Genomic DNA, 16,705 nt, shown 5'->3' with positions numbered 1-16,705 from the left:
TTCCTGTTCAGGTAATATAGTTTCCTTTGCCATACTTTTATGGAAGTGTTTGGTTCGATGTAAGGTGTGGAATTGTGTCCAGCTGGTATTTCACCAAAGCAGGAGCGACAGTTTCCCTCTGTGTTAGTATTTTGGCTCGGAAGAGTTGTATGCCTTTTGTCTGTGATACGAAGTAATCTTATTGCTTGTGATGACGTAAATACCTAGGAATCTGTAGCACCTAGCTCATTCTGGAACTGAATCCTTTTGGGGGTCACAATGATTGAGTAATCCCATGGATTTGCAAAGTATGTTTCAGTTTGCAAATCTCTTCCACATACATTATCTCATTCGGCCCTTGCAGGCATGTGGCACCAACAGGGCAGTGCTTGGTGATGGAAACCACATCCCTGGAGCGTGTCAAAGCACGGGTGCAAACTCCAAATCCCGCTAGCTCCACCATAGTTACTCACTTTGTTTCCTCAACCTCTCTAAACGGCAGCTTCCTCTCTCCGGAATGTAAGAATCATATTGGTTGATGGAAATGTCATGACGCATGTTTGCAATGAAAACCATAGAAAAAAATACGTCATGACTTTCCCGACAACCCAATAGTACCTAAGTTTACACACCTCCAAAGATTTCGTATGAACAGCCATAAAGAAGTCATTTAAAAAGTGCTCCTGTGTCTGTAAAGCTTCTGGCCCTCTTTCCCAATCAGTAATATTTGTACAGGTCAGTGTGTAGACGGTTGTACTTTCCTATTTGAATTAGCAAACCAAGGCTATATCATGTGTGGGGTTTTCCCCCAGTTGGAGGTCAGACACATGGCAGAGCGAGGGCTCCAACCCAGGTTTTCTGTGACTCCGTCTGTGCTGGCTGCACTATCATGATTCACACGGGTTGTCCCTTACAATCTGTCGTCTCATTTGCGTGCTCAATGCCATATGCCTCGTGAAGGATTATAAAATGGTTAGCAGACATGTTCCCTCTGTCAGAGGAGTTTACAGTCAGTCAGAGACAGTGGGACTTCAAGTCAACTCATGGACTCCACAAACCACTCACAAATAAAATCTGAGAATTCATGGGGAAAACCGAAAACGCTACGTGGTTGCAGAGACCGGGAATCAACGTATGTCGCATGGACAGCAGCAGTCAAATAGATGGTTTGATAATATTGTAATGACTCTGTAGGGTGCCAGGTGGGGACTAGACTAATCAGGAGATCACATCGTAAGTAATATGAATGTCTAACCAGTGTGCTGTACAGCTGAAACTGACATAAAAATAATATTCAATGTCAACTGTCATTGAAAAAGAAAAAAAAAAGAAATGAGCTATCAAGCCATGAAAGACATAGAGGAGCCAAAAATGCATATTGCTGAGTGAAAGAAGCCAGTCTGAAAAGGCTACAGGCTCTGTGAGTCATAGTTTTTGCCTTTGCAAAGAGGGGAGCAGAGAGGATGTTTAGGGGCAGCGAAACCACTCTGTGTGAGGCTGTAATGGTGGGTGCCTGTCATTGTATATTTGTCATAACCCATGGAGCAAGGAGCACCCAGAACCCTAATGCAATCTGTGGACTTTGGGTGATCATGAGATGTCTATGTGGTTTCCTTGGCTGTAAAAAAAAAATGTGCCACTCTGGCAGGTGTTGACAGTGGAGAGAGCCGTGCACGTCTGGTGATGGGATGTATATGGAAACTGTCTACTTTCTGCTCAATTTCAATATGAACCTGAAACCGCTCTAAAAACTAAAGTCTATTAAGAAAAAGAGGGGGGTAAAAAACAANGCACTCTTAACCAACTGAGCCACCCGGCCAGCCCCTCTATTTTCCTTTTCAATTAAAAGAAAAAAGGGTAGCCATCAGGGATCTATCAAATAAGTAAAAATACATTCTCCTTATTGGTCCGCTAGACATGGAAGGGAACCCATTCACTGAGCACCTACTATGTGCAGGTATTTAAAGATGCCATTTAAAAAAAGTTCTTTCAAAAGACCCCTCTTGTGCAAATATTATTCCACTCTTTTATGTATCAGAAACCTAAGGTTCAGGATGGTTCAAATAAAAATTAGATGGAGAAAAAGTGTCTAGCAAGTGGTTAGGTGAGAGATTCTCCTGTCTGACTCTAAGGACGCGTGCTTTTTTTCTTGCCCACACATCTAGCTGGAAGCATCTATTTCTGTATCCCTCCCCTGAGTTATCTATCCACACAAGACCTCAGTCACCAAAACTGCACCTAGAAAGGCACACACATCGAATCGTCGGTGCTTTCTTACCATATTGGAAAACTGTGACTGGACAACGTGTGCTCCTCGTGACCAAGTGTCACGTATCTCCAAATTTTCACATCCTCTGCGCTGAACAGTGACATCAAATGGCCTGCGTCCAATCATCGACGGAGCCACGGACCAAAATCCTGCTACCCCCAACCACTGCGTCGATGAAGATGTTTTAGTTCCCAGACCTGGGAGATGTCGGGTTGCGTGCAATGCCGTCGAAGGTTCCTTGCTGCTCTAAAACTCTGTTTCTATGTTATCACTTTTCTGTGTTCCCGTATCTTCATTTTCATCTCTCCTCCTGTTCCAGTCTTCTCGTGCACAACCACAAAAGCAGGGAACAAACCAGATCAAACCAAAGCGTGTGGATGAAACGCTTGAGATCTCCTCTGTCTTGCCGTCCCAGCTCCCCAAATTCTTGACATGCCCATTTTCATATTTTCTACACTGCCTTTTTCACATGTACTCTGGACTTTGGCTTATAAATGAACATGCCTTTTTTTTTTTTACCTTTCTGGACTGTAAAAAACTTGNGGGGCGGGGGCGGGGATGGGGGTGGAGGCTGGCAGTTTAAGCCTGTGGAATGTGCTCACCAGGATTACAGTGGAGCTATGCAAAATCAGGTCTAACGAAAGCTTCAGAGTGTAGGTACACAAGGAGGTTCCCCTTCATTCAGCCTCTGCAATCTGACGGATGGCTAGAGCAGGTTTCTTTGGTTACTTAGGGGCCAATGCTAGAGAAAGATGAAAGGTGAATTTGATAGTCTGTCAAAGGATACAGATGCCTATAATCAAACTATAATTTAAAAAGTGTGTGTGTGTGTGTGTGTGTGTGTGTATGTGTGTTACACTTTCTGGGTTTGAAATGACTCATAGAGATACTATTTTCTAGCAAGGGTCGATTTTCTGTTTTTCTTTTTTTTTTTGAGCACTCTGATTAAAGATACATTTTTTTATTTGCCCAGAGGAAAGGATGTCTTGCCATGCACATCCTTTGATTGGGTTATCTGATTCTGCAGAACATTTGCCACCGAGGGTTAGTTCTTAACCGTCTTTAGAAAATGTTCATGTTGGGGTGTCAGCGTCTTCCTGTGAGGAAAGGGTACCCACCCCTTCTTCACGTCTCTGTCCTGGCCAAGCCCCATCCGTCTTCTCTCAACAGACTTGTAGGAAAGATGGATGGGGTCTGCTGATTTTTAGCATTTATGTAGGAATTTCGGCAGGATGGGCAGATACTATGGGAAGCTAATAATTATTTGGGACGTGCCACTGAGTGGTTTGCAACTGCTAAATAAGCAGGTTGGACTCATTTCCTAGTTTCGTTTCGTTGTGGGGAACGCTTTGCTTTGATGTTGTAAGAAGGGTTTATTTGGTACAAAGGAGGGAGGGACGTTTTCGGAGGCAAATGGGACCACAGGGCTGGGTGAACGCGTTTCCTGTGTTTTATAATGAGAAACCAGGACAGAGCTGTCAGGGTGATCAGGGTCATTACACAACTGTGGTGGAATTAACCAGGGTGGGGGGTGGGGGTGACTTCCCAGATGAGTGGGGCTATGTGGGCCCCTGAACTGTGGGCTCCTGGGGCTGTGGTTAAACCCCCTGCTTATAGAACCTACTGGATCAAGTTTTGCAAAGCCTGGAGGATTCTTGTTAAAGAGTTTTGTGGGAAGACATTGCATCCAACCAGCATGAGTTTGTCTCTCAATCTCCCTTACTCCCTGTAAGTCCACCGATGTCCACTGTAGCATTGTGCAAATCATCTTTTGCCTATAGATACATGTCCACAGTAGCTTTGTAAAAAGGCCTGCTGAAGAAACTTTGTGATTTTGAGGTTTTACATGATTTTCAGATTACTGTATATATTTTTGATTTGGTTTCAAACACTTGGAAAAGTTATGAGAAGAGTGCCAAGAGCTTTCCATATACCTGTCGTTTAAATCAGGGCACAACCAACTGTCTGCCAAAGACGAGTATTTTAGGCTTTCTTGGTCATAACTATTTACCTCAGCTATTGTTGCACAGTAGCAGCCACAGATGTAAATATGATTGGGCACGGCTGTGTCCCAGTGAAAGTTATTTGTTACAGCAGACGGTGTGTCATATTGGTCCCTGGTTTCCACTTGCTGACGCTAATCTACATTTACCAATTGTTAACTTTTTGTGTGTGCCATATTTGCTTTAACGTATATATTACTATACTTATGTATCTACTCTATAACTATAATAACAATGAACAATAATATAATATAGCAATATATTAACTATGTTAATATTAAAACAATGTAACTATAGCAATTATAAGTATATAGTTTATATGCTTATATATAATTGCTATTGTTAATGTTCCCAGAGACTTAATGATGTACATAACGGTATAGTTTAAATGATAAAGAATTGCAGTCAGAGTANACTCTAATTGAAAATTTTATCAATAATGAAATAAAAATTATATAGATAAGATAATCATGAGCTTATGGGTGCCAGGGGTATACTAATATTTAGATGACTGATATTTATACGTGACTATTAATTTTTACTAAAACTTGCATTAAAATATAATTTTGAGAATCAAAGCTCCGTTCATATGAATGTAACATTGCTCTCTCTTATTTAAGACTATGTATTTTAATTAGTTGTATTTATATATTATCTATATAGTACATTTTATGTGCTATAATTAAATCTTATATATATAGTACTGTAGACAGGAATACACTATATATTATACATGTAACTGTATAGACTTTGTTTATTCAACAGTATTCTTGTTTACTATTATAATTGTTATTGAACAATGGAGCCTAGCTAGTATCATTAATTCATTACAATATATTCTCATATGTGAATAAATGATATATTCAAACACTATTCTGAGTTCTGAAACTTTCCTGTCAGAATCTAATGACCAGGTTTATTCAGTATATTTTAATAGAGTAAACTGGATGAATGTTAATTGTGCTGTGTTCACTGAGATACAGACATAAGTTAACAGGACAATGTGTGTGTGTGTGTTATTTTAAATGCAATGCAACTTCACACTATCACTTGCAGGACAGCGTACAAAAATAGCTCTATGTTGCCCATTGAAAAGCAACTTCGTATTACACAGTTCATGAGAAAAAAAAACTCATCTGTAACAACAACCTTTAAAAAGTATCTCTCACTGACTAAAAAATACCTCTTACCCAAAGCGTTCTGCCTGGTAGTGAACTTCACCACTTGATCCTACATGTCCCCTCCACTCCGTGCAACTTTTCTTGTTCCATTGTGTTGAAATAAACGTTATTTTTTGTGCCTCTCCTGCCGTGTCCATGATGCTCTTGCTCAGATTCCCATTCTATGCAGTTACAGTGAACCCTTGACCTACGAGCTAGGTTGGAAAGCATCACTCTTTTGTGGAGGCTTTGTACCTTACCTGTGCTGATTTATTTCTGTTTTTCTTCCCTCCCCAGTGCTTGGAGCCCTGCAAGGAATCCTCAGACCTGCGGAAGGAGCAGTGCCAGCGATTCTGTGAGGTGAGGCAGTTCGGGCACTCGTCCACCGGTGCTGAGTTCATGGCTGAGATAGGACAGTGACGCAGGGGGGGCGTTGGCAGAAAGGGCATGCGTGTTCTTCTGCAGCTTGGAGAGTTCCACTCACTGTGTGTTTCTGTGTGTGTGTGTGTGTGTGTGTGTGTGTGTGTGTGTGTAAATACACATCCAAAAGAAAAAAACTTCTCCAGCCTTCTTAAGACTAGTCAACCGCTGCTTCCATTCTTGGTAAGTCAAACAGGAAAAAAAAATGTGTTACCTACGCTTGGAAGACCAGACACGTTCTAAAAGTACAAATGATTGTCCCTGCTGTGGGTAATTCTCTGCATGCCAGTGACCTTCTCGTGCCGTGAGGGAGAAGACACCCATTTTCTGAGCAGCCGCGTTTCTCAAACATTTTCTTCTTGTTGGGCTCCCCCTCTCCTGGGCCGAAGGCTTGCTCACTTATGTCTCCAGGGGGCATATTACTTTCACTGTGCTCTCAGTCAGCTAATAAACAGTATCCTTGTCCTGGACAATCACTGTCTAAAGGTACCAGTCGTGCAGAAGAGGGGCTTTGCTGTATGGTCTCCTCAGAGCTCACTAGAGACCCGGGGTCTGGTGCAGCCTGGGACCTGCTGACATGCAGATGGGGGGACGTGGGGCCAGGCCGACTGCACAGTGGCCTCTCTAAGGGGAGACAGTTGTAAATTGCATGAGAGCTTGTGGAGAACAACGATTGAAGGAGTCCACTGGACATCAAAGACGCTCCCTTGAGGGTTGTGGAGAGAACCAGAAAGCATGTTCCTGTCACCTCAGAGTGAGCTGACATGAGGGGACTTCTTTCAATGCAACGGGGGGCTGGCAGGGAACTGCCCCGAGCTACTGCAGACACACAGCGTGGTCTGGGCATCCCCTGCAAGAGGTATGCCTGGGATCCTGTGACCTGTGTCTCACCTTGAAAGCGCACAGATTCCATCCTGGGAATAGGTGTGTGGAATTGGGATAATACTGGTGTCATCCATTTCACGGTGCCTAAGCCATCTCCATAGTCACGGTATCATTTGGCCTTCCTAATAAGTGTGTTAAGTCCACAAGAGTTGTGCATGCAAGCATGGTGGCCTGGGGAGTGGTACCTCATCACATCCCATGGCTTGCCCGCTCCAGGTAGCAAGACCTGGTGTGAGACCCATCTCTGACACCTTTCCCCATGTCCATGTGCTATTAAACTACAGCCGGACTTCCCTGGAACAGGCACAAGGGGTCACAGTGTTATGGGTTCTTCTAGAAAGTGTTCAGTCGTGTGTCAGAAAAGTAGAATGTAAGTGTGTCTCCACGACCGACACGATCAACACGTGATCTTCCTAACCCCCACTTCATTTTGCTCTGAAAGTTCCTGCTCGGCATTGCCTGACTGGCTGGACCATTGGTGATTTGCAGACTCTTTCGTGGGGGATTTCTGCAGCCAGGATTTCTGCATGTGAGGCCCTGGGAGTATCGTCAGGGACGTCCTCGGAAGCGTGTTGTAATTGTGCACATCAAAATGCCTTGCATAATCCACAGACTGGCAGGTTTTCAGAGGTATTTAGCCAGTTTCTCTGCTGCCCACTCACGAGTTAGCATTAAATAAAATGGAAGAAGAGCCTCATCTATGTTTTTTGTTTTTAGATATTGGGGACGACACAGAGTCGCATAAAATATGGTTTCTGTGCTCCCTCCAGAGAGCTCACATATTACGCTTCCGTTTTTCCAAAACAGTTCTGCTCCTTCAAAGACCCCACCCAAAGTTTTCCAGCAAATATATGCGTACCTGGCATTAAACTGAGTGTATCTTTATAGCAGTTATCTATTGCTGCATAACAAATGGCCCCCAAACTCAGTGGCTTCAAAGGGCACCCACTTACTGTCTCACGGTTTCTATAGGTCAGGGGTTCTCGACTGTAGGGTCCCGCAAAGCTATAATGCCGCTGTTGGCTGGGCTGCATTCTCATCTGGGGTGCACACTGGGGGAGAATTTGCTTCTTGACATTTTCCTGTTATTGGCAGAATTCATTTACTTGAAACTGTAGGGTGGAACTTCTGTTTTTCTGGCTGGCTCTTGACAGGAGTCCACTGTCGGCTATGAGAAGTTGCCTGAAGTTTCTGGTCACATTGTCCCCTTCATGGGCTACACCCACGTGGCTGTTTACTTCTCCAAGGCCACCAGGAGAACCTTGATCTCCAGTCCTCTGAGGCCGAGTCTTACATATTAACATAATCTCAGGATCAATGTGACTTCACCTTGGCAAATCCTATTGGTTAAAAGCAGGTTGCCCCGCCCTCCAAAGACACACACACACACACACACACACACACGAAGGTGATTACAGCTGGAAGTGGCTCAGTGGGGCTCCCTCTAGGGTGTGTGGACTCCGGAAAGCAAGTGAAAAGGAGGAATTCGGGCCCCTTGCGAAATCGGACAGAGTAGAGGCATCAGAAATAAGAGAGAAAAACTGCTGGATGGGTGCAAAGACAGGGGAGCGACGCCATCCCCGTATCTTCCATGGCCCATAACATGAGTTCCTTGTTTTATTTTGTCTTCTGCCCACAAACCACACATCCACATGAACGAAAATATGCCATTGTAGAGTCTTGAGGAAGAAGGCGGTGTCAGGCTGTTTTCTTAATAAACATGTTATTACAGTCTATCGGTGACTGTGATTCATCTTGTTATGCCTGAAGGTGATTTGAAACCCGTCTCCATGGAAATTCCAAATGGGACCGTGTGTTTCTGTAATTGCTGTTTGCTCTGAAATCGCGGTGAGGTCTTCCAAACCCAATCCGATGATTAAAGTGGGACACTTGTGCCCAAATGGCGATCCGCTCTGGCAGGAAAGGTTAATTGAAACTTGGAAGGTGGGCAAAGCAGAGGCCAGTTAATGTGATGAATTTTATGGCAAGAGACAGTCAGCCCAATGATCAAATACCTCAACTCCCGATGTGCAGTGTAGCTGCTAAAATTGTTCTCACATCTCTCTGTGTGTTTTTTGCTTCTTCTTTTGCAGGACCTCTCTGACTGTTACATGGAAATAGACGGGATCCTGGGGGGCAAAATGGGTCTCTGTTTCAGCATTTTTAAGGCTGGTCTTTCACTGAGGTAGACCTAATGTAATCGGTTATCATGTTATATATTAAGAATGCATACGAGGTCTATATGGTCATGAAGCTAAGCTTTCCCTTGGTAAGTCTCCACCCAGCAGGACTTTGCACTTTTTTCTTCTACAGCGGAACAACTAGACTCTTAGATACATTTGGCCCAGTGTGTCAAGAGCTGAGTAGTGTGAGATCATATGGTCCATAAAACTGAAAATATTTACTGTCTGGTCCTTTACAGAAAATGGCTTCCAACGCCTACTCTAAGAGAAAGAGCAACAGTCCCAATATTATAAAGACCATGTAGAGTGTTCCTTCTTTTTTTTTTTTAATTTACATGAACCTTTTTTGTTTTTTTAAAGATTTTATTGGGGAATTGGGGAGGCAACAGTGTTGGAGAATTAGGGAAGGGGAACAGCCAAGTTGTTGCCCTTCATTCTTAGTTGTGGAGTGCGCAGCTAGCTCAGCTCCAAGTCCAGTTGCGCCACTCAGCTCAAGGTGCTGTGTGCAATTAGTTGCAGGTGGGTGTAGCCACCACCCCATGCAGGAGCCAAACTGGCAGCCTTGTTGTTAAGAGCACACGCTCTATCCCCTGAGCCCCCCAGGTGGCAGCTCAGCTCAAGGTGCCAAGTTCTTCTGTCTTTAGTTGTGGGTGGGTGTAGCCCACCATCTCGAGCAGGCAACCTTGTTGTTAGGAGCACATGCTCTCACCAGCTGAGCCATCCTGCCACCTGTTGGCAGCTCAGCAGCAGCTCAGCTTGGGCACAGCTCACAGGCCCATGTGGGAATCGAACTGGTGACCCTGGTGCTCAGAGCTCGCACTCTTGAGCAAGCTCTTAACCAACTGAGCCACTCGGCCGGCCCCTAGAGTGTTATTTCTTCATCTATATTGCCAGCACCTATTTCTAAACTTAAAGCGTTGTTAGTTTTAGTCACAAAATACATTTTCCCACATGGAAGAGATTTTTTTTTTTTTTGCTGGATGACACCCCTCTCATCTTGAATTCTGCTGTGTCTGATTTCATGACACCCAAACCTAATCAGAGCTCATTGGGATGTCAACCTTGACAATATGAAGTGTGCATAAGGGGTCAAGCAAAGCTGAGATTTCATCTGCTTCAGGGATTAATCAATGAGAGAGGTATCCATTGTTGATGTTGAACTTGTGAGTTGCATCAGCCTGGGTTCTGGTAGAGCCAGTCTCTGGCAGTGTGGAATAAGGTTTTCACATGATTACAGATAGAATTGTTGATTCATTTCTTTGTGGTTTTTGCCGTTCAAAACGTTTCCCAAGCTTATTAAATTTGATTTTCATAACAATTCTCTAAGAATTATTATGAAGTTAGGTCTGAATTTCATCAGGTGAACTTATGGACACTAGAACTGACACCCAAGGAGAAAATGGTTTTATTTACCCAAGATTCCAGGGTGAATTGCTAGAAAAAAAATCACATCTAAAATAGGACTCATAGATACGATCGCCTGTGTTTTTTTGAAAAGTCAATTAGTGAACTGTCCTGAGTTCATTCAATGAAGGTTCGATATGAAAGATGGACTCAACTTTTACTAAAAATATTTCCTATTTTTCTAAAAAAAATAAAAGTTGCAGTATAGCCCATGGGTACTCTCATGGGTTTAGGGGAGCTTTAATGTTTGGGAGGCACTGAATTGTCACTTGGGATGGTATGCCTGGGGGGTTAGAAACACAGTTTCTTCCATCTACTTGTACCACCTGAGCAGCAAACGAGAGATGTAAGTGGCTCAGCCCATGGTGTAAGTGGTGGAGGGGTCAGAAACGGTCACTACGTAGTTTAAAGGTAGAGCTGACAGAGGTGATGGCAGGTTGGATATGAGGAATCAGAGGAAATGAAGAATCGGTGATATTGCCGGGGGTTTTGCAACGAACAACTGGAGGAAGGAACTTAGGGTGACATTGAGATGATAGTGACATGTGGGATATGTGACAGGCACATATTCTGGGGGGCTGGAGGATAGAAAGACTAGACCGGAAGTTTGGTGTTGAGCCTACTATGTTTGAGATGTAAATTACACAGCTACACGGGATTGTTGTAGACAAATAGATACGAGTCTGGAGTTGAGGGCAGACAGCTAGGCTGGAAATACAGGGGTCATCAGACAGAGATGGTTTTCACAGCCGCGGAGCTGGATGAGGTGATTGAAAGAGAATGGGTGATGCTCTGAATCACACTGATGTGAGAAGCATGTTTCAGGAGAGGGTCCCCGGGAGGGTAGGGTTCTAAAGGCCAAATGACAAAGCTTTTCAGGAAGGAAGGGGTGATCAGTTACATCTGCAAGAATCTATTATAGAGATCTGAAAATTGATCATTGGATTCTGCCATGTAGAAGTCACCTTCGACCTTGACAACGCCATGTTATTGGGCGGCTTAACGAGAAAGCCTGATTGGCATGTGTTCCAGAGGACGGAGGGCGGGGCTACAAGGGAGGCTTCAGTGAGCATTGCTGTAGAAGGAAGGAGGTTTTGGGTAGAGGGGTGAGCAGGGTAACCAGGCATTTAATTATTTTTAGGGTGAAGAAATAATCCCATCGCAAAAGCAGGTGGGAATTATCCAGAAAAGAGAGGGTGCTTGATGTTGGAGGAGAGAGGGGAGGCTCACAGAAGCTCACACCCTTAAGCAACAATGGCCTATGTTGCACAAACGTGAGGAAGGTTTGAAGTGGTCGCAAAGTCCCTCCCTCAGTGTCCCAGAAAAGAGAATATACGAGAACTCACACGCCCAGATCCAGGTGCATTGGAGGGTGTGAAGGTGGCACTTGTGAAGCCTCCTTGTGAATGCTCCACTTTTCGTGGTGAAACAGGGCGATTAGCCCAGAGTGGGAGTGACAGAAGGTGACGGAAGCAGTGGTGACCAACGTGGAGTACGCTTTCCAAAAGCGTTTGTTTTCATTGCTGTAAGTAAGATTTTTTTTTATTTTTACAAATGGCAAACATTTCCCCTTGACATGTTCATAATACGTGAATGTGTTACTTATATCTCTGCATTGTGACCCTGGGGCAATGGTGGAGATTTGGTCCAAGTTTTCTTTTCAAGTTGGGGTGTAGTAGGAGTAATGGAATCAAAATGTTTTAAGGAAAGCTTATGAGTTTTTCTAACTGGTATGAGATTTCCTTTACCTGTCATCTTATAGAGGAAATTGTCCTCCTTATATCAAATTTTATAGTTGTGGAGAATATAGTCCCTGAGACTATCAAGAATATCAAATGACTTTGTAGGGTTGTTCAGGACTTTATTGACTAGTAGGATTTTGGTGGGTTTTTTTTCAATAGCGAGGCTCAATTGTCATGGAATTTTTATAGGATGCTGGGGAGTATAGAATTATATGAGACTCCATTGGAGAACAGTACATGCATTTTGAAAATTTCTAAGAGGCTGAGTGAGACTGGATATTATTCTGAATGATTAAAGACCCATCTTGTCTGGAAAGGGGGACTAGACACATTAGAGGGAGTCACTGGAATATCATGGAAATTGCAAAAATCATCAAAGTTGAGTAAAAAATGCATCTGAAGCACTTACGCAGTGTCCGAAGGTAACAAGCGTTAGATCAGTCTTAGGTATTTTTATTATGCAGACGGGGACAAGGTCACCAGTTTGGAATTCTGATAGGTCAGTAAGGTGTGGACTTAAAAGGTCCCACTGAAGTTTGTAGTGAGGAGGGTTTCTGTGGAGGGATAGGACTCACTCCATAGCATGTAAGGGAGGAAGTGTGGCCCAAATACACACAACTCTTTCTAGGAGCTTAAGTCCCTTCTCTAAGATTGCCTGTGTGGGAAGGAGTGTGGAGCCGGACCTCTGGTCAGGGGCTTGCCTTCTGCGGATATGATTTTTGTGAGGTTGAGCGTTGGGAAGGCTTGAATCCGTTTACGTGCTGAGGGGAAGCGAACGCTGTCGGGCCTGTGAAGTTGGAGGTCTGTCGGGTAGAAAACGCAGATTTCTAGGGATGACTCCATTTCAGAGCAGAGCTTGGGAGACTCAGGCTTCTGCTCCCAGAACAACCCAGAACAGGGCTATTCACCTGGGAATCGGGCTAAGACGTACGTTCCGAGCAGTAGCCGTGGCCACAGAGTCTGCGTGTCCGACAGGAGACGTTGAGCTGCTGGACCCACTATCCTTTACGGGGCTGGATGTGGGGTCCCTCTTGGATGTGGGAGCTCCCCATCAAGCACTCGCTTGGCATTGTCTGTTAAGCGTGTGACGTCTTTGATTTCTTCTCTGATGTTCTATAGAGAGAAAATACGTGATTGCCGATAACGATGGAAAAACCGATGGAAATGGGTTTTGAAAGTGAGTTTTGCTCCCACTGGTGTCTGACCACGGATACCCTCATACGCGGCAACTCACTGACCTCCAAAATGTGCAGAAAAGCAGGCCACGGAAGACTAATTGGAGATAAACATAAGTGAAGATGATTCTCATTTAACAAAAGGGACATGTACTCACAGGAAATTGACTTCCCTAACATGTACATTCTTCTTGGCCAAGGCCTACAGTTTGCCAGGGAACCAAATTAATGGTCATCAGAGCAAATAAATGAGTTTCCAAGCAAATTATAAATGCATTCCCAAGCATGAATTAGAAGCATTTCCGTTGAGAAGGCTTTTTCCTATTTCATGCATACTTAGTATTTAGATGCCTTCTTTGAAAGAGACAGCTAGCAGTTCTGTTTGTGTTTTAAACGGTGTAACGCAGTTGTTTTTTATGGGGACTATACACACACATTTAAAAATAATTAATATAACACACTACACCGGAGAGGAAAAGCAAATCATTACCCCAAATTCTGCCTTCCAGAATGGCTGGACCTGTGACTGCTCTCGTAGTACAGCTAAGACTACCCTCCTTGGAAATTCCATGGAAATGTTTGGCCCTTGGCTGGCATCTGAAAAACTCAGATCTCGAGAGGCTTCCACTCCACTGTTCCGTAACTGATAAGCGAGGCTCACAGTTCGTAAGCTGTGAGTACAAGCAGTAGGGTTTACGATGCGCCCTGTCTTCCTCCTGGGAGGCTGGTATTTTGGTACCCGTGAGACAGAAGGTGCTTATGTGGCCAGCCCCCAGTAAGAACTCTGAGTATCGCGTCTCCACCGAACTTCTCTGGGCGCCAGCACGTGGCACGTGTTGTCACGCTTGTGGCTGGGGGAATAAGTGCTTGCTGCGTGACGCCATGAGGACAGGACTCTCGGTAGCTGGCCCCGGTTTCCTCCGGATGTCTCCCATACACCTCTTTCTCCTTCTGCTGACCTTGCTTTACATCTCTTTGCTGTAGTAAATCACAGTCATGAATACGACGATAAGCTCAGCTCTGTCAGTCCTCTGGCAAGTCCCCGAACCTGGGATGTTGGGGACCCCTGATCCATTACCATTAGGCAAACGGCCCACCGGCCAGCTCTCTAGGCAAGCTCCTTTTGGGTAATGCTTAAATGTCAATATTAGTGGAATGTAACAGAAAAAAAAAGGAATGCCTGAATTTTAGGAGAAAAAACAATTATGAAAAATATTATGAGGCTGAAGTTAATGAGCAAGTCCCATATTTGTTTTGTTATTTGCTGATGTACTAATAGTAAGTTCAAATTAAGTCGAGACCGTGTTTCTGTCACCAGTCCTTCTACCTACCAACTTTTCTAACATATTTGTTTTAATTTTTAGTTTGATTACATCAAATTCTCTTCCTTAACCATAATTCCTGCTTTATTCGATTTAAGTTTTATGTTTCTGCGGATGATAAAATGAATAATAGTGTTTTTATGTCAATTTTTCTTATTAATTGGCTTTCTCAATGTGATCATGTCTTACTTTGCTTTTAAAAAGGAGTCCCTAAGTGCCGTTTTCTTTGAGATTGCTCATAACAAACTTTGTCTATTGTTATACCGAAAGTCTAAAGTGAATTACAGAAACCATTTTTTCTCACATAATATATAAGTATGTGCTTTATTTTCTTTGGGCACTGAATAGTGTCCTAGCCCATTATCCCATTATTTTCCTGTTTTCTGTTTATTTGTGGAATGGATATTTTGCCCTTGTGTGGCTGGGCAGGAAAAGCTCATGGGTGCTTTGATTCCCTGAGTCTTTAAGTCTTTGAGAATATATATATATTTGAATAACAACTTAGCTGATGTAATATATATTTACTTTATATGTAAGATACTATGTATTATATTTATATATATTGATTTTCTCTGAGTCTTTATGTCTCTGACACTATTTCTGTCGCATGTATTTTTGAAGAACAACTTAGCTGATTTTATACATTTATCTATATATACTTAATTTTCCTTATTATTATATAGCCATCACTCTGTTGCCTTCACACATTGAATTTTGTAGTGAAAAATTAGTTTAGGGGAAAACATATTAATTGAGTTGATCTCAGTCATGAGTAACTTGTCTTTTCTATCTAGATGCCTGAAAATTTATATTTTTATCCTTGAAGTTCAATAGCATAAGCTATAGTTCAATGTTTTTTGTTCTTATCAATATTCCTGGAATATACCTGCCCTTTTGATGTACATATATATAATTTACATATATACATATATCGATATGTACGATATTTCAGGAGTGTAGAACCTCCCAGGTGATCCTAGTAGGGAAGCAACTTGAGAGCCACTGGCTTAGCCGTTTCCTTATTTTACCCTGAGATATGCACAGCCCTTAGAAAAACAGTGGCTGTAATAGTGACCCACACTCTTGTTTGTGATTTTGGATAAATTATAACCCCTGTGAGCTTCTGTTTTCTCATTTATAAAATGCAAATAATAGTGGTTGTGGGAACTGGGGAGGAATAAGTGAAATGAGCAAGTAAAGCACCGTGGGTGAGAGACATGGTAGACCTTCAATACATGTTGGTGATCAATGCTACCAGTATGGTGATGGTGGAGATTGTGATGATGATGGTGAGGTGATGGTGGTGATAATGGTGATGGTGATGATGATGGTAATGGTGATGATAGTGACGATGATGGTGATGGTGGTGATGGTGATGATGGTGATGATGGCGGTTACTGTGATGATGTTGACGATGGCGATGGTGGAGAATATGATGGTGGTGATGGTGAAAATGATGGTGATGGTGGTAATGGTGATGACGGTGGTGATGATGGTGGTGATGGTGAAGATGATGGTGGTGGTGGTAGCAGTGGTGGTGATGGTGGTGGTGGTAATGGTGATGACGGTGATGATAGTGACGATGATGGTAATGGTGATGATGGTGGTGATGGTGATGATGGTGTTGATGATGGTGATGGTGGTGATGATGGTGATGATGGCGGTGACTGTGATGGTGTTGACGATGGTGATGGTGATGGTGGAGAATATGATGATGGTGGTGATGATGATGGATGATGACAGTGCTGCTGGTGGTTATGATGGTGGTGGAGAATTCATTTCAGGGGATTTTGTACTAAAAATTACACTTGTGTGTATTGCTAGAGCACAAAGAGAACCCACCCATGCCCCGGCTCTTTGCAAAGGCTGCTTTGTTTGAGATTTGGCACGTGGTACAGTTCTGTTGAATGAAACTGAATATCAAATGCAGTGTTCTGTCTATCTGATGCCTCATACTTATATGATTTTTAACATAAGGTAATTTACTGAATTTGATATTTTTATGTTCACCATTCCATGATTTCTGCAAAAATTATTTTATTGCAGAAATAAAATCACCTCACATTTTATACCAAACCAAATGCAGATAATATCTCTTTAAAAAGCACCCTAGAACAGTTACCTACTATTTTTGGTATTTTCTTTTATTTTTATCACTTGCCA

The 16,705-nt window shown here is 43.1% G+C and overlaps 1 protein-coding gene across 3 annotated transcripts in view; it reads left to right on the top strand.

Annotated features, from left to right (window-relative positions):
* Positions 1-16,705, top strand: part of ANOS1 (anosmin 1) — a 184,840-nt gene that overhangs the window by 105,298 nt on the left and 62,837 nt on the right. For all 3 annotated transcript variants that reach the window (XM_019629175.1, XM_019629173.1, XM_019629172.1), the window contains one exon: positions 5,709-5,771. In XM_019629175.1, coding sequence (XP_019484720.1) covers positions 5,709-5,771 — 63 coding nt within the window. The remainder of the gene's footprint in view (positions 1-5,708; positions 5,772-16,705) is intronic.

This window comes from Hipposideros armiger, unplaced genomic scaffold (genome assembly GCF_001890085.2).
Source record: "Hipposideros armiger isolate ML-2016 unplaced genomic scaffold, ASM189008v1 scaffold_827, whole genome shotgun sequence".
NCBI lineage: Eukaryota > Metazoa > Chordata > Mammalia > Chiroptera > Hipposideridae > Hipposideros > Hipposideros armiger.
This window is presented reverse-complemented; position numbering and strand designations above follow the sequence as displayed.